At 43.3% G+C, this 19,372-nt stretch overlaps 1 protein-coding gene across 1 annotated transcript in view; it reads left to right on the top strand.

The window, feature by feature from the left end:
• The first annotated feature begins 606 nt into the window (after positions 1–606).
• Positions 607–19,372, top strand: part of LOC127415771 (neurexin-3b-like) — a 558,207-nt gene continuing 539,441 nt past the window's right edge. The window contains exons 1-2 of the mRNA XM_051654668.1: positions 607–722; positions 13,976–15,049. Of these exons, the coding sequence (XP_051510628.1) occupies positions 14,353–15,049 (697 nt within the window). The 5' untranslated portion in view covers positions 607–722; positions 13,976–14,352. The remainder of the gene's footprint in view (positions 723–13,975; positions 15,050–19,372) is intronic.

The following is a 19,372-nucleotide window of genomic DNA, read 5'->3' as shown; positions in this document are numbered from 1 at the left end:
GCAAATGCAGCTTATTGCTTATTTAAGCCTCATGTAATATTGTGCAACATGCAAACAAAAACTCCAGCACTTTTCTACGGGCTTATATATATATATATATATATATATATATATATATATATATATATATATATATATATATATATATATATATAAAATAAAAAAATATATAAGTAAAAAAAAATTATATATATATATATAAAGCTGTGTATGCGTTTCCATTTTGCGTTTATATATTTTGCTTATTAACTCAAAAGTCATTTTTACTGAATTAAGTAGAATTTTAAATGTTTATGAAATTGAAATGTCAATTAATTAAGAATGTTTTCTGGGTTTCGTTTGTTCTGGGCTGTTACAGAACTGTGGAGCCATTCAGCACCATGGAGAGTTCACCAAAATATACCTAGTCTTCCACGAAAACCGTTTACCACTCATTTATTTGTCTTTTGCACGCCTTTAAATGGCGTGTTTCATGTAAGTAGTAGGCGGAGCAGAGGAGCTTGCGAGCGCTGGCCATGAGAGAGCGCGACAGTCGCGCGGAGGAGAGAGTGAGCTGTTGATGTGCGGACGCGCGAATGCGGATTATCCCGCTACACAGGAGCTGACCTCAACATCACTGCAGCAGCGCTCCATCACTCGCAACGTGGATTTAACATTTCTTGAAAATATTTGAGAGTAAACCGGATTTTCTGTAGGGGAAGAAGCACTCTTCTGCGTACAAGGTAAAGCAAAGCTACTTTAAGAGATTTATACAGTTTCACAGATGAGTTTTTGGCACGAACTCGTATCACATTGCACATATCACAAGATACCCCCATTTGTATTTTCATTAATATGCTTATTTTTAATATAGAGACGTAGACGTCCATTTGAACAGGGGTAGCACTGTTCTTCTAATGTAAACGGTCTCTTCTATATCAATTTGAAGACGTGTTTTTGAACATGAAACACAATGTAAATTCCTATTCATTGTGTTCCTGTTATTTCCATATCATAAATATTCCTGAAATAGATGATCCGGTGTCATTGCTCAAAGAGAGGACTGAAGGATGCATTCAGGAGTCCGAACATGAACATTCTCTCTCTCTCTCTCTCTCTCTCTCTCTCTCTCTCTCTCTCTCTCTCTCTCTCACACACACACACACACACACACACACACACATGTTGGTGCAGCTATCATTATGTGGACTCTCCATAGACAATGATTTTTATACTGTCTGAACTATAGATTCTATCCCCTAACCCTACCCCTAAACCTATCCCTCACAAAAAACTTTCTGCATTTTTACATTTTCTAAAAAACATCATTTAGTATGTTTTTTAAGCAATTTCAATTATGGGGACACTAGAAATGTCCTCATAAACCACATTTATAGCATAATACCCTTGTAATTTATCTGAAATGCTGAAATGTAATTGTATTCAGCATATATCGTAGACCAGAGCAACTTTTCCCACTTTTTATTCCAGTGAATATTTCTCAGGGTAGGTTTATAAAAAGTCCCTTTCTGTTTGGTTTCATTCTTTGAAGTCTTGACTACAAAAAAAGCTATTCTAATTTTCCACAGATATTGCTCAGGAAAAAGAGATACATTATAGTGAACACAGTGACCATGCTATATAGCATAAGTTCAAACCTGCCATTAAAAAGCCTATCAATACAATAATTAGTTGTTTAATACAAGTTAAGCTCCTTCGACAGCATGTGTGGCAAAAATATTGATTACCACAAAAAAATATTTTGATTCATCCCTATTTTTCTTAAAAAGAAAAAAAGAAGCAAAAATCAAGGTTACAGTGAGGCACTTACAATTGAAGTGAATGGCCCAGTTTTTGAAGGGGGTTTAAAGGCAGAAGTGACAAACTTATAATTTTATAACTGCATTAATTCTTATGTAAAAAACATATTATTTGAGCTGTAAAGTTGTTTAAATCTGTTGTTTCATCATCATGGAAACAAAATTGTAAAACTGGATAAAACTTCACACAGAAAAGTCTAGTAAGTGATTTTATCACACTAAAAGCAAAGAAAGGATAAGTCAAATTTATTTTTTGTGTTAATCAACATTATGCCATAAATGCTTTTGATTGATGCTGTTGTATTGAACCCGGAATATTCCTTTAAATAGTAAAATTATGAAATGGCAGAAATATGAAAGGCAACATACAAAAATGCCACAGAAATTACACAACATATGGCAGAACATATACTTAATGTACATTCTAATTCCTCATGTTTCATGTCTAATCTAAGCATTTAATTTCTTACACATTAACTAGGATGAATAATGCTTATGCCCTAAGCAGCACTTAAAAATTCTGTCCAAATGTCTTTTGGACATCAAATGTCTATCTGCAGAGTTCTTATCGCATCTATATAATTTGTAACCCAATAGTGTGTATTTTGTTTGTAATAAATCCTCAATGTGAATACTGCCAGACCCATGGCAGTCGTCATGGGCTGCGTGTGAGGATCGGGTTTCAGGCCAGCCCATTCCCAGTACATCAGCCTTCACAGGAAGCCCTTCTGAAAACCCCTTCTCTGTGATGGCTTGCCTATCAGTGTGGCATGCATGGTAAATGTCTTGACCATGGCCACTGTGTGCTGCTCCACTCACCACCTCTTCACCTTTCTTCACAAATCTTGTGGAGAGCTCGTTCACCATTGAAACATAGACAAGGCCCACTATTGCTTAGAAGACGGTCCACGCATCCGTGTTGGTATCAGTTGCCTTAATTCAATAGCTGGCTGCCAGGGTGAGATTAACTATTCAGGGCAGGTAGTTAAAGGGGTTATTGTGTTGCACCGCTGTGGAACAGCTACGATTGGGGAAGCTTTTGTCTACGGGGGCTCCATGCCAAAGCAACACCCAGGGCAGGGACGGATGGAATTCTACACACATGTATCTCTCCGTCAGACATCTGTCAACTCACAGTGTGTGTTGTAAATACTTAGGTGTTGCACACAGCAAATGTTTCACTGTGGGTTTTTTGGCAAAGTTTATGCAGTTTTAAAAGTGAAATAGTTGCTTGGGTTGAAGGCAAGCATTATTTTAGAGAAAGATGCTTTAATAGGGGCTCTAAAATATAAACAGAATGCCTGTGTAGAGCCGAGGAGGGCGGGGCCGGGTTGGAATGAGACACACCCGGTCCCCAATCAGCCTGATGGGGCGCGCGAGGGATAAAGGCGGCCGGAGACGACAGTTCGAGAGAGAGAGAATTACAGGCAGCTGTACTGTGTGGTTTTGGTTGTGTGTTTTGTTTAAATTGTTTATTAAATTATTATTTAAGTTGTCAAACCGGTTCTCGCCTCCTCCTTTCCACTAAACCCCCTTACACTGGTGCCGAAACCCGGGAAGGAGGAGGGATTCCCGTCGCAGAGTCCTCGACACTGCCGTCCACCCAAGGGAGCACCGCTGCTGTCCGACGGGGGACGGAGTAGCCCGACCACCCGGACGCGGGGAACGGCCGCCATCCGCGAGGCGAGTGGGGACAGGACTCCCCGACCGCCTGGAGCGAGGGAGCCGCTGCTGGGGGCGGAGGAGTGCCCTGCCATCCCCCGGGAACGCGGAGGGGTCGAGAGAAGACCGCCGTCCGCGGGGGGAGGAGGGAAGCGACTCCCCGACTGCCTGGAGTGGTAGGGCCGCTGCCAGGGGCGGAGGAGAGTCCCCACGGGACGCCGGGAATGCGGAGGGGCGTTCTGTCCACTGGGGGTCGGAGGTCTGACTCCGGTCTGCCCGGGGAGGAGCGGCTGCAGTCCGCCTGAGAGGGTGGAGTAGTGATCAGGGACCACGCGACGGCGCATCAGAGAGCCGGTGAGTTTCTTTTTTCTCTCTCTCCTCTCTCTCTCTCTCTGTCGCTCCGTGTTGGCCTTTCCCTCGCCATTTTGTGGTGTTGTTTTTTTGACCCTCCTGTCTCCTCCCAGGTCGAGGAAGGCGGGGAGGACCTGCCGGCAGTCGGGGCATAAGGCACGCCCCCGGAGAGGAAGGGTGGGGGGGGATGTACGTCATGCCGGGGGCTCCCCGGCCTGAGGCAACGCCGGGAGGAGTGTAGAGCCGAGGAGGGCGGGGCCGGGTTGGAATGAGACACACCCGGTCCCCAATCAGCCTGATGGGGCGCGTGAGGGATAAAGGCGGCCAGGGACGACAGTTCGAGAGAGAGAGAATTACAGGCAGCTGTACTGTGTGGTTTTGGTTGTGTGTTTTGTTTAAATTGTTTATTAAATTATTATTAAAGTTGTCAAGCCGGTTCTCGCCTCCTCCTTTCCACTAAACCCCCTTACAGCCTGTTTTTATGTCTGTTTAACATACTAACAAGAAAAATTATTTTTATAGGTCCAGTAATTTGTGTGCTGCTAGCTGCACCAAATGGAATTGCACAAATAATGGTTGTTTTCATACAGGTTTCCCAAACATTTCCCTGTCTAGGGCTGCACGATTATGACAAAATTTGTTGATTCTTTTCCTTGAAATTGTAAAAGTATTTAATTTTGACTAATACAATTTACTATAAAATACCTATTTCGGGTGAATCAACTGCATGCCGTATTCTTTGTGCACATCCAAAACAAGCTAAAAACTGTTTGTGAATGATTCTATTGCTTTTTTATACATCAGTTAATCAAGACTAAACATTTGACCTCACATTGGCCCTTAAAAGTATAAAAAACTAAGCTATTGTTCAAATGAATCAGTTATATACAGTATAAAGCAATGGACATGTCTCTGGTTGGTTAAAATGATCAACCACTGTACAAATATAATAATCATAAAATACAAAATTACATATAAATTTTAACATGACAAGTAGAACTACATGGACTGCTGCAATTGACACTTTTCGCAATTAGTCAATTATTTATTTGATTAATTATGCAGTCCTACCCCTGTCTGTTGTTGTCAGACAACCAGGTAGCCCCGCCCCAAACTCACGCCATTGGTTGAGAAGTGTGAGTGTTTAAAAAAATAGAGCAATGTTTTGAAAGTGCCACTGAGCCACGTTCATTACATTCTTCAGGAAGTCAACCTATGCATGGCTAACTTGTAGTCACTGTAAGTGTGTAGCTGTCATTGTGGAAAGTGAGGGCGGAAAACTGAACATTTTGCCCGAACTCATCAGACAACATAGAGTCATTACTGTAGGCTACTATTGTATTTACACATTCATGCATATGCTGAAAATGCTTACCTACAATTCAGTACATATTGAATGCTATGTGTGAGCATAAATAAGTGAATTCAGACAAAGTTGTAAAAGCAACTGCACTTTGTGAATGACTCTACAGTCACATTGTGTCCCGAATGAAGAAAAACAACCTGAAAATCAATTTGACCATTCAAACTGAAAATATAATTTGAATCGACTCTTAAAGCATATGTGGATATGGTTACGATTGGGTTTGTAAAACCAAGATTTCATGTAAGGAATAATTGATAAACTGTTTAATTATTGAAAAATTATGCACACCCAAGGTGGTAAAACGTCACTTTAGAACTGGCAACGGAGGATTGCGAGGCTTGTGCTGCTTTACTCAAGGACTTACTGGATAATGAGGTAGTGTGTTTGTGCGTGTGTGTTTGTGTGTGTGAGTTTGTATTTGAGAGATCGAAAGAGAGAAACTCAGAGAGATCGCTTCTGGGATTACCTTTTTTTGTTGCAGCTCTCGTCAGAAGTGACATCGCTTCAAAATCGGCAAGATGTGAGTTTAAGCACTTCTCAGCAGCAGCGAGTGTCGCCAAATTTGGAACTACTTGAAAAATAATTGTACACCTTAGAATGTCCGTCAACCAATCAAAATCAAGCATTCAACAGACCCGTGGTATAAGTGTTTTTATTTCAGCCTGATTTTATTAAAATCATCAAATTTTTTTGTAAAATGATTTGGGCTGCAACTAACAATTATTTTGATAATCTACAAATCTAATGATTATTAGAATGATTATTCAACTATTCTGGTGATTATTGCAATGATTAATCATTAGCTCTTAACCAACTATTCAGCTTGTGCATTGACTTAAAATACTGTATTAAATATGCTTACTAACCATAAAGAGGGAAAAATATCATCTTTAAAAATACCTCTAAATGACATTCACTGAAATGAAAAAAATACTTTTTATTAAGTTTAATTCAGTAATAAATTCACTGCAAAAAAATTATATTGTTATCAAGTGTTTTGTCTTGTTTTCCATTTAAAAATATCTAAAAAATACTTTAAAAAAGATACATCTGAGTCACAAGTTCGAATCCAGGGTGTGCTGTGTGACTCCAGTCAGGCTTCCTAAGCAACCAATTGGCCAGGTTGCTAGGGTGGGTAGAGTCACATTGGGTTAACCTCCTCGTGGTCACCATAATGTGGTTCTCGCTTTCGGTGGGGCCGCGGAGAATAGCGTGAAGTCTCCACATTCACTAGGTCTCCGCAGGAACGTGTTCAACAAGCCACGTGATAAGATGCACGGATTGACGGTCTCAGATGCGGAGGCAACCGAGATTCATCCTCCGCCACCCGGATTGAGGCGAGTCGCTATGTCACCACAAGGACTTAGAGCGCATTGGGAATTGGGCATTCTAAACTGGGGAGAAAAGGGGAGAAAAAAAAAATTTCTTGAGAAGCAGCATATAAGGCCTTGTTCAGACTGCCACTAAAAATCAGATTTTTTGCATATCCAGATTGTATCCAGTAAGTTTTTGATAGTCTGGACAGCAAAAAACCACATGAAATCAAATTTTTCAGAATCTGATTCAAACCACATCAGGAGGTGGTTTCAAATGCGATTGAAATCTGATTTTTTTCAGATGTGTCTCAGTCTGGACGCTCTGGCTGCTCAAATTGGTTTTCAAATGGTCTTTTGCATCACTCTTAACGTCACACACAGCGATGACGTCAAAAATCGGTGACTGCAGCACGGAACATCACAATATTTACCAGTCTCCTCCGTCGCTGAGTTTTTCTTGTGCGACTGAGGAGTTCTGTACTGCAACTGGACAGGGCGCTTATTTGGAGAGCGAGATGATGCACCTCCATTTTTCTCGCATCTGTTTTGAAAGCATCATCACGTGGGTACGCCTACGTTGTTACCAAAGCAACCCATGCAGATAGATTGGTTATGTCTGAACGCGCAAATCTGATTTGATCACTTGCAATTAATTGTGCGGACAGTCTGCCTGAAAATATCTGATTTGAGAAAATTTGCCTGCAGTCTGTACATAGCCTGTGTGTCACATCTAGATGTGTTTTTGTTCATGTTTTGTGTGAATGTCTTTTATTTTGAGAAGTGTTTCCATGTCAGGTGATTATCCTGTTTCCCTCATGTTCATGTGTCCTGTTCCCATTGGTTATAGTCTTGTTATTAGTTCTGTTATGTCATTGGTTCATGGTCATTGTCTTGTTATCTTGTTTATTAGTTCAGTCTTGTGATTGGTTGTCTTGTTTACTTGTTACCCATGTCTGTGTATTTAAGCCCTCATGTTTGCCATTGTCTCTTGTCAGGTATTGTGTTGTAACGTTGTTTGGATGTCAAGTCAAGTCAAGTCAAGTCAAGTCTAGTTAATTTTTATGTTTTGTAATCACGTTTTTGGTTTTCATGCTTCTAGTAATAAACTGCACTTGGGTTCTACACTTCATCATCTTCATCTGCCTGTCATTGCCAGCAGCATTACAGAAAGATATTTAGACTTGCTTTCAGAGAATGTATCTTGAATATGTGTATTTTGTATATATGTGTATTTTTTCACTTGTTTATACTTCTGCCAGTGCAGTAAAGACAAAATATATTTATATTCAAGATATATTTTCTGAAAGCAAGTCTAAATATCTTATGTTGCTTCATAGGTAAATGTATCTTTTTTTTTAAGGATTTTTAGCTATTTTAAAATATTAAAATATTTAATATTTACTACACTCTCACCTTTTTGTTCACTTCGATCCATGTTTAACTCACAAAAAACAAACTCTCTCCTCTTAAAAGAGCTGTGTATCACCATTTTTCTTCATGATAAGATACACATCGCAACACATATGAATTATGATTCACTATGTTGCGAGCCATCACATTATAATCTAGCTGCAGCGAGCGCATGCGAGGGACAAGCGTCCCCACGCCAGAGTGTGCATCAGCCGTGATGCAGTTTCAATCTCTGCGCTGACCGCACAGAGAAATGCCAGTTTTGGAGTTTATACTTATTTACATGACCTGCTCCTTGTTATTTGAATTTAAATAAAGGATGCTTTAAAGATATAATGGCGGGGTGTTTCCTTTAAAGACACTCGACACGTTTTGCTTAACCGGAACAGCAGCTCTGGCTCTGCTTTATTTCACAATGCGAGTGCTTCTATGTTATTTTGTACTTTTGTATAATTCCCACATTCTTTCTGATCTACATCACCTTAAGCTGTTTGGAAAGTTTGGAGTACCTCTGGACTGTGAGCTATTTTATTCCTCTCTTCATTCAGGCACGAGCTGCAATGCTCCTCTCGCACTTCATCATTAGAGTTTAATGTGATCTCGTTACGTTAAATGAGTTCAAATGACTATTCAATGAACATTTTTGTTGACAATGTTTTATTGTCGACGTTGTCGATAACCTTGTTTCAGCCCTAAAATGATATTACATGGTTCCTTACATGTGTTTTTCTCCTAAAACAGATGAGGTTTTGAAGGTTATTGTTCTATCAAGTTTTAAATCAGCAAAACCTACCTCACTAACCTAAACCTTAAGCTAAAGCTAATCGATTGTGTCACAAATATGAAATGAAAAATACAATTTCTTTTGTGGTGCTTTTATGACACTTTTAGCTCGTACCCCAACCCTTTGCATAGCAAGCGCAATCAGTTGAGCTTCTGCACAGTTTGAGCACATTTGAACATGCGTGTAAATGTATTTGGCTATGTAATGGATACCTTAAAATGTATCGCTTTACAAGTCATGAGCTATAGTAAAAGTGTTTTGAATGTCATATTGTAAGCAGGGCAAAAAGTGTTAATTAATTGATAATATGCATGTAAGGGGGTTCAGTGGAAAGGAGGAGGCGAGAACCGGCTTGACAACTTAAATAATAATTTAATGAACAACTTAAACAAACACACAACCGTAAACACACACACAGTACAGCTGCCTGTAATTCTCTCTCTCTCAAACTGTCGTCCCCGGCCACCTTTATCCCTCGTGCGCCCCATCAGGCTGATTGAGGACCGGGCGTGCGTCATTCCAGCCCGGCGCCGCCCTCCTCGGCTCTACACTCCTCCCGGCGTTGCCTTAGGCCGGGGAGCCCCCGGCATGACGTACATCCCCCCTTCCTCTCCGGGGGGCGTGCCTTGCGCCCCGACTGCCGACTTGTCATCTCCGCCTTCCTCGACCTGGGAGGAGACAGTAGGGGAAAAACAACAACAACACAAAATAGGCGAGGGAAAGGCCAACACGGAGTGACAGAGAGAGAGAGAGGAGAGAGAGAAAAAGAAACTCACCGGTTCTCTGATGCGCCGTCGCATGATACTCGATCACTCCTCCACCCTCTCAGGCGGACGGCAGCCGCTCCTCCCCGTGCGGACCGGAGTCAGACCTCCGACCCCCGGCGGACAGAACGCCCCTCCGCATTCCCGGCGTCCCGTGGGGACACTCCTCCGCCCCTGGCAGCGGCCCTACCACTCCAGGCGGTCAGGGAGTCGCTTCCCTCCTCCCCCCGCGGACGGCGGTCTTCTCTTGACCCCTCCACGTTCCCGGGGGACGGCAGGGCACTCCTTCGCCCCCGGCAGTGACTCCCTCACTCCAGACAGTCGGGGAGTCCAGTCCCCACTCACCTCGCGGACGGCGGCTGTTCCCCGCATCCGGGTGGTTGGGCTACTCCATCCCCCGTTGGATGGCAGCGGCGCTCCCCTGGGTGGATGGCAGTGTCGAGGACTCTGCGATGGGAATCCCTCCTCCTTCCCGGGTTTTTGGCACCAGTGTAAGTGGGTTTAGTGGAAAGGAGGAGGCGAGACCGGGCGTGCGTCATTCCAGCCCGGCCCCGCCCTCCTCGGCTCTACAATGCAGTTCCCTGTTTGTCATTCACTCGACGTTGTGGCGATGTAGTGACACTAGGGGTCGCTCTTGGGAGCCCCAAACACCTCTGCTTTTTTTGAAAAAAGGAATTTGCATGCCACTCCCCCGAACATACGGGTATAAATGGAGCTTGTATGCAACCACTCATTCATATTTTCTCTTTGGAGCCGAGCGGTTCTATTCATTGAAGCTAAATTCATCCGTGAAAGTTCATTCACCTCATCTGCTGGATTCAACAGAGCATTTCAGCGGCTTCTCCCCCTCTACACCCGTGGAGTGCAGAGAACGCCCCTGGGCGCTTCGGCAGAAACAACTAAAAGAATATATATATATAAAAAATTAAAAAAGAGTATATTTTCTTTCTAAAAGAGCAGCACACACTGAACATCTTTTTAAAGATGCCTTTCCATCTGTGTGTTATTCCTGGTTGCGGTCGATATCTCTCCACTTCTGACGGCCACGATCACTGTCTTTCCTGTCTGGGCACTGCCCGTGCGGAGACATCGTTCGTGGATGGGTCTTGTCCTCACTGCGAGAACATGACCATGGCAATGTTGCAGTCGCGGCTTGCATTTGTAAGAAAGCAAGCCACCCCAGCGGCTCCCCGCCTCGGTCCTTGTACCTACGGATATGAGGCTGTGCCGGTTAGCACTGGGGGCGATTTGGGGACCTCAATGGGACCACCTCCGCCAGGTATCCCCCCATGGACCTCCCATTCCCCAGCACGCTCGCTTGCTCTGGTCGGGCACTCGGACGAGATCGCCGGCTCGTCTTAGGGCAAGTTCGACATCTCGTTTGGAGCTCGGGAAGAAGATGAGTTATCGAGTGCAGCATCGCAGAGCGGGCTCGTCCAGTCGGACACAGAGGCTTCTACTGGGCTTCCTCCTTTGGGAGTGATCGCCCAGTCCCAGGCCGACGCGGAAATAATGGACATGCTTTCCCGGGCGGCCGCGAGCGTCGGACTAGAGTGGAACCCTCCGCTCTCCCCTGAACCCTCGCGGCCTGATGATTGGTTCCTGGGGTCAGGGCGCCGCCCACGGCCATGCCCCGCCCCCGTTCCTTTCTTCCCAGAAGTGCATGAGGAGCTGACAAGATCATGGGAGGCACCTTTTACTGCCCGGTCCCAGTGTTTCAGCTCCCCCGCTCTCGCTACCCTTGATGGCGGAGCAGCCAGGGGGTATTCGGTGATCCCCCAGGTGGATAAGGTGCTCGCACCTGTGCCGCAGAGCACCGCCACCTGGTGTGGGTGCCCGAAATTCCTGTCCAGGGCCTGTAGGTTTACGTCGTCCCTGACGGCTAGAGCTGGACAAGCCACCTCCATCCTGCACACCATGGCTCTTCTGCAAGTACACCAAGCCAAGGCGCTAAAAGAACTGCACAAGGGTAATTCTGACCCGGGATTGATGCAGGAACTGCGCTCGGCGACCGACCTCGCTCTACGGGCGTCCAACTGCAACTACAACACCGGCTCTGCCGCAGCCCGCCCCCGTGGCCCGGCCCCAGCATGGAGCCCAGCGCAGGAAGCAGACACCACCCGTCTCACGGCCGGCCGCTAAGAACCTGAGGAAGTCTTCAAAGCGCCCCTGTGACGGGCGACCCAGGGGTAAGGAGACCCACTTCTCCGGAGCTGGTGAGCAGACCACTCCATCCCCCAGTGGAGGGCCGGGAGGAGAATCTTTCGTTTCATTTTCATTTAATTTCACTACATGTCCAAGAGGCTGCGGTACCCAAAAATTCAACAAAAGAGCAGTTTTCTTGTTCCCTGGGTCACACGTTCGGTGTGCTCGGTGTCCAACTGCAACTACAACACCGGCTCTGCCGCATCAACAGCCAAGGCGGTCTACGCTCCCATTGCATGTTACAACTCGTCCGCCCTCTCCTCCACTGGAGTCAGCAGTGCCTCAAGTTGCTACAAGCCACTCACATCCCGGGCGATCTCAACACCGCAGCGGACGTGCTGTCACATCAGGTTACCCTCAGGGGAGAGTGGAGACTCCACCCTCAGGTGGTCCAGCTGATTTGGAGTCGATTCGGTCGAGCACAGGTAGACCTGTTTGCTTCCCGGGAATCCTCCCACTGCCTGCTTTGGTATGCCCTGACCGAGGCACCCCTCGGTATAGATGCTCTGGCACACAGCTGGCCCCCTGGACTACGCAAATATGTGTTTCCCCCAGTGAGCCTACTTGCACAGACCCTGTGCAAGGTCAGGGAGGATGAGGAGAAGGTCATCCTAGTAGCACCCTACTGGCCCACCCAGACGAGGTTCTCGGATCTCACACTCCTCGCGACAGCCCCACCTGGCGAATTCAGCTGAGGAAGGATCTTCTTTCTGGTAAGTATGGGAAGCACAACTTGATCATCAGGTTCCTGAGAGGTGCCAGGAGGTTGAATCCCTCCAGACCGCACCTCGTCCCCTCATGGGACCTCTCCGTAGTCCTTCGGGGTCTACAGGGAGCTCCCTTTGAGCCCTTGGAGTCAGCTGAGCTTAAGGCACTCTCTTTGAAGACTGCCCTCCTGACTGCGCTCTCTTCCATCAAAAGGGTAGGGGACCTGCAAGCGTTCTCTGTCAGCGAATCGTGCCTGGAGTTCGGTCTGGGTTACTCTCACGTGATCCTGAGACCCCGACCGGGCTATGTGCCCAAGGTTCCCATGACTCCTTTTAGGGATCAGGTGGTGAACCTGCAAGCACTGCCCCAGGAGGAGGCAGACCCAGCCTTGGCGTTGCTGTGTCCGGTGCGAGCTTTACGCATCTATTTTGATCGCACGCAGAGCCTTAGAAGCTCCGAGCAGCTCTTTGTTTGCTTTGGTGGACAGCGGAAAGGAAGCACTGTCTCCAAACAGAGGATCACCCACTTTGTCATCGACGCCATCATGATGGCATATCAGACTCAGGACGTGCCACCCCCTGCGGGATTACGAGCCCACTCCAACAGGAGTGTGGCAGCCTCCTGGGCCCTGGCCAGTGGCACCTCTTTGGCAGACATCTGCAGAGCAGCGGCTGGGCAACACCCAACACCTTTGTGAGGTTCTACAATCTCCGGGTTGAGCCGGTCTCCTCCCGTGTATTGGCAGGCACTAGCAGGTAAGTTCCGGGACAACTGGCCGGGTGTACCGCTTGTGCATAGCACCATAGCATAGCATAAGAGCGTAGGGGGAGGTTAGGTGACGGCCTGGTGCACTGGCTATGAGGCACACAGCAGTCTGCCCATCACACACCGCCAGTTCATGCAACACAGTTCAGCTAGTTGTTGCGTTTTATATAGGGACCCCTAGTGTCACTACGTTGACACAACGTCGAGTGAGTGAGAGATAGGGAACGTCCTGGTTACTTTCGTGACCTCCACTCCCTGATGGAGGGAACGAGACGTTGTGTCTCTCTTGCCACAATGCTGAACTACCCGCTGAAATGGCCGGGACCTGGTCTTGGCTCCTCAGCACAAGTAGTTGCATACCAGTTCCTTTTATACCCATATGTCCGGGGGAGTGGCATGCAAATTCCTTTTTTAAAAAAGCAGAGGTGTTTGGGGCTCCCAAGAGTGACCCCTAGTGTCACTACATCGACACAACGTCTCGTTCCCTCCATCAGGGAATGGAGGTTACGAAAGTAACCAGGACATTTTACTCATGATTTGTTTGAAAGGATATGAAAGTCATTGTTGTTTGTAGTGCCTCTGGTGTTGCGTATGATACGTACACAAGCCTTGTAAAAATAATTTAGCAAAATAGGTGTTGTAGCATGATTCTGTGAGGTTGGGTTTTTTACAGTTTAGACTACAAACCACTAAACAAAGTTGAATATGGCAAAAAAAATCAAAAACAAAAGAAAAAACACATGCAATTGAAGAAAGAAGTGCATGCAGTTGTTGAACATTTGTGTGTATATTTCTTGTAAAATGAACCTGATGAAAACTGGTGTGTATTTTTCTTCTCTTCACAGATCAGACATTAAAAGGCCCAATGTGGCCATTAACATGCGGCGATACAGAATCAGAACCAAAATGGAGCATCTGTCTTTTCATTCTGCAAGTTGGCTCAAAGGAACATCAGTCAAGCCTCTCTAACGTGGAAGCTGAGTAGTTGTCCACCTCTCATCTCAAGGCTCTTCGGTCTGTTTGGAATTCATCCTAGTACTCTTAAACAGGGTTTTGGATGGCATGTGTCAGGAGCCTCAATGGCCTTATCTTCTTCGCCCATATGTTTATCACCTAAAGGATTCAATGTTTCTTCAATGACCTCCAAATCAAATATTAATTGAGGAATTTGATTTGGTTTATTGCGCAAGGAACCCTTGTGATCACTTAATAATTTGTTACCATGCCTCACCTTTGCCAGCCCCATTGTGTACTATTGTTGCTCAGCACCTTCTTGAGTCTCGGTTTGGGCCTGGAGTTCACAGGCTCTGAGGGTCAGTGGGCACGTTATCTTCGCTGGGATGCCAGCACCAGAAGTGACCTCAGTTTTCAGTTCAAAACCACTATATCAAACGCTCTGGTTCTCTACTTTGACGATGGAGGATACTGCGACTTTCTGCTCCTGACCATTGAGGAAGGCAAGCTGAAGTTGCATTTCAGTGTGGACTGTGCAGAAACCACGATAACCTCTGACAAGATGGTCAATGACAGTCGCTGGCACTTTGCCACCATCAGCAGGCACAACTTGCGAACCGTGCTGGCACTGGACAGAGAGTCCAAAGTAGATGAGGTGAGACCGCAAAGGCAGTTCATGAAGATCATCAGCGACCTGTATCTTGGAGGAGTGCCTCAAGACATTCGGACATCTGCCTTAACGCTACCGGCAGTTAAGGAGATGGCACCGTTCAAGGGGATTATCACAGATCTGGGTTACGGGAATCAGGTTCCCATACGCCTTGGGAGCCAAAAAGTTCGGTTAGAGATGGAAGGCTTGTGTACGGAGAACCCTTGTGAAAATGGAGGCAGCTGCATTATGGCTGACGGTGAACTTTACTGTGACTGCTCCAAAACAGGATATGTAGGTCGTTACTGTAATGAAGGTAAGAGCATATCTCTCCAACATCTACCTCTGGAATTTATTAGAAGAAAACACTTTTTTGATGCAATTTATTTCAGTAATGATATGTTTATAGACAAATCTCAGCAACTGAGGGCCCTACAGTCAACATGAAATCAAAATGGACCCCGTTTACTTATTTAAAGGAATACTTCACCCAAAAATTAAAATTCTCTCATGCACTCACCCTCATGCCATCCCAGATGTGTATGTCTTTCTTTCTTCTGCAGAACACCGACACAGATTAGAAGAATATCTAAGCCCTCTAGGTCCATACAATGCAAGTGAATGGTGACCAAAACTTTGAAGTTCCAAAAAGCACATCAAGCATGCATCAATTACTAGGAAGTGTAATCAAGCTTGAAATCATGACTGTACCTAGAGATTGCAATGGCAATATGCAGAGTGAAAAGGAGTTACATTTTGGTCTGTTTTCATACAAACCCGACTGGATCGCTTCAGAAGACATTGATTAAACCACTGGAGTCTAATAGATTACATTTATGCTGCCTTTATGTGATTTCTGGCCACCATTCACTTGCATTGCATGGACCTACAGCTGAGAAATTATTTTAAAATCTATGTTTAAATTCTGCAGAATAAAGAAAATCATACACATCTGGGATGGCATGATAGTGAGTAAATGATGATCAGTGCATTCATTCATTATTTTAAAGAACAAAATGTTTGTCTTCCTAATCTTCCTAATTAAAATGTAATAAATTGCTCTGCTTCCTGGAACAACTTTTCTTTTCAGCTTATGGTCTATTAGGCTACATAACGGTATCTAATAGCCAGATAGCTATTTAGGAGTATTTTTTATTAAACTTGCATTTAGGTATGACTCTTTTCTGGTAAAGAACACCCACATTATTTAAAAAAATATTCCGAGTTCAATACAAGTTGAGCTCAATATACAGCATTTGTGACATAATGTTGATTTCCACAAAAAAATATTTTGACTTGCCCCTCCTTTAAAAAAAGGACAAATCTGGGTTACAATGAGACACTTACAATGGAAGTGAATGGGGGCCATTTTCTTAAGGTTAAAATACTCACTTTTTCAAAAGTATAGCCAAGACATTAACAATATGTGTGGTAACATGATTTGAGTGTGATAAAATCTCTTACTAACCTTTTCTATGTAAAGTTATAGCCAATTTTACAACTTTGTTGCCATAACTATGTAAACAAACCATAAAATGACTGTAGAAATTACAGTTTATACAATTTATCAAGTCAAATAATACAAGTTTTAACAGAAGAATTAAAGAAATATTCCGGATTCAATACAAGTCAAGTTCATTCGACAGCATTTGTAGAATAATATTGATTGCCACAAAAATGTGTTTTGACTCATTCGTCCATTTCTTTAAAAAAAACAAAAAAAGAGAAGCAAAAATCAAGGTTTTTGGAGGGTTTAAAGGCAGAAATGTGAAGCTTATAATTTTATAAAAGCATTTACATTAAATCTTCTGTTAAAACTTATTTGAGCTGTAAAGTTGTTTAAATTGTCATTTTTACAGTCATTTTAGGGTTTTAGGGTTTGTTGACATTACGTCGTCATGGCAACTAAGTTGTAAAATTCGCTATAACTTAACTCGCTATAACTTATCACACTAAAATCATGTTAACACACACATATTGTTTATGTCTTGTGGCTATACTTTTCAAAAAGTGAGTATTTTAACGTTCAATAATTGGCCACATTCACTTCCATTGTAAGTGCCTCTTACAAAATCTTTGTTAAACAGTGACCCTTAACACTTACTTAGTTTAATAATTTTAAACCATGACTTGCACTATACATAATTAAGTAATATTGGCATTATATTCATGATGTTAGCTAGAGGGGAACTGGTCCCACAGTGAGCCTGGTTTCTCCCAAGGTTATTTTTCTCCATTAACCAACATCTTATTGAGTTTTGTGGTCCTTGTCACAGTCGCCTTCGGCATGCTCACTGGGTTTCTAAATACAATTATTATTTAATTACTTATTTTTAAACACAATTCACAATCGTATTTTATCAAACTACACAGTGATGACTCTAAGACATTATAGATATTACAGCTTAATTTTCTGTTAATGGATGATTTTCTGTAAAGCTGCTTTGAAACGATGTGTGTTGTGAAAGGCGCTATACAAATAAAAATGACTTATTTTTTTGTGATAATCAATATTATGCCACAAATGCTGTCGACTGAGCTTAACTTTTATTGAACCCAGAATATTCTTTTAATGTAAGTGCTTTTATAAAGTTATAAGCTTTACATTTTTGCCTTTTAAACCCTCCAGAAATTGGCCCCATTTTACCTTATTCACGGTAGCGCCATCTTTGATCTTTAACGGGAATGACAACAAGGCTGTGAGGGATAGACTAACCATCTCTTCACTGACACGAACGGTATAAAGCTGTATAAAGCTCCTAGAGCACATCTGATTTTCCACAACTCATGTTGTCTGGAGTTCTTTGTGTACTGAATGTTCTTGGAAAGATATTTTATCAATGTTTTTGCTTTTTTTAAAGAAAAGCACGGATGATTCTAAATGAATTTTTGTGGTAATCAACATTATGCCACAAATGCTGTCGATTGAGCTTAACTTGTATCTAACCTGGAATATTCCTTTAATTTCCCACCCTACAGTTTATTTTTATTATTATTATTAATTGAATATAATGTTTCATGTTTCACTCAGAATTAAAGCACATTATGGAAGTAAATTGGGTTATAAATGCCATTTCATGTCGACTTTAACATTGTTAATTTGAAATCCTCTTGTAATTTAGTATCTAAAGTCATTCACCCTATGCATAAATACAGCTTTGTTAGTAAATTACACCTCACAATATAGTTTATCATAATTTCACTCATTCTTTTGTGAAATTATTATGCTGAGACTGTTTAGTTAGGATTCAAAGAATTGATTGAAGCCTACTCTTGTACAAAAGCATGCTATATATACTGTATATTTGTCCCTTGATGATGTTGTAGATGCAAGGTGCTGCCTTGAAATGCAGATAAGTGTTTTTTTATTATTTTTATTCTAATAATTTTGCTGATTGTGTAACATAAGGAATACTGTTTGAGTGGCCATTTATGTCAGCAATGAGTGACTCAGTAGAAACTATGTTCACTTTAAACCTTTAAACAGCATTTTCAGTGTTGTCCATCTTCATTTATTTATTTATTTATTTATTTTACAGTATATGGTCATGGTTACAGGTTAAATTAAATTTTTCTTCCATCAAAAATCCAGATCCTGCACGTTACAGACAATGGAAGGTACACCACAATTTTAAGAGTTCAACGTTTTGATCTGAGATTAGGATCTGTATTCTCTTGAGTTCTTAGAACAGTAAATTTCTTGATTCTAGACAGTTAAGTCTCTTCTTTCAACTTCACTTTAGTGTTAAGTCCTGTTTGGGATTATTCTCACTGTAGACTCACCAGCAGGTATTAAAAAGTATTATACTTTTGCAAATGCACACTGAATTGCCAAGAGACCTTGGTGCTGTGGTTATGAGAGATTACTCATTCATGTTGAGCCCTGTGTATAGTCTATAATTCCACATGAATCTCAATTTATTCAGCATTTGAGTATAAAGGCATCCAGTCAGGGAGAGAATCAGCAGATACGGACTTGAATGCACAGATCTGATTGCATTTCACATTCCAACCTAAGCCCTTTAGCCTAACCACAGCAGCCCTGTGCCTCAATGCTCCTTCATGGGTATTATAGAAATAGTTCACTCAAAAATAAAAAATAAATATTCTGTCTTTACAGTACAAACTTATTTGGAATAACATGAGGGGGAGTTTTTTGAGTGAACTATTCCATTAAGAGATTAGGCTGTATGATCAGAAGGGTCGCTCTAGGCTGGAGGGCCAGTGAAGGATGCTGCTGCATCTCTGGCCTCCTGGCAACCACCAGTCCTAAATGCCCTTAATGAGGACCAGTCAGCAGCAGCCCAGGGGAAGACTGATACAATAAATGTGAAGCTAGTGGACCTCTAATCTCAGAGCAGTGGAGTTTTGCTCGGCCCGTCCTGAGCGGTGACCGCAGGCGTGGCCAACAGGGCCATTACGGCCTGTCTTGGCTCCATCAGGCCCCAGTCGTGTCCACAGATTAATGGATGTGTCTAATAATGGATTGCGCCACTGAGCTGAGGGAGCGTTTCATAATTAAAGGCATAACCAAAGAGAAATGGCTAATCGCTGGTGGGCAGTGGGGACAAATGGTGGGCTTAAATTTGGACTGACCTCACTTCACAGTGTGTCTGCATTTATTCATGTAGAGATGGTG

Source organism: Myxocyprinus asiaticus, chromosome 25 (assembly GCF_019703515.2).
Source record: "Myxocyprinus asiaticus isolate MX2 ecotype Aquarium Trade chromosome 25, UBuf_Myxa_2, whole genome shotgun sequence".
In the NCBI taxonomy this organism is placed as follows: Eukaryota; Metazoa; Chordata; class Actinopteri; order Cypriniformes; family Catostomidae; genus Myxocyprinus; species Myxocyprinus asiaticus.
Note: the sequence above shows the minus strand (reverse complement) of the source record. Positions and strands in the feature narration are given on the sequence as shown.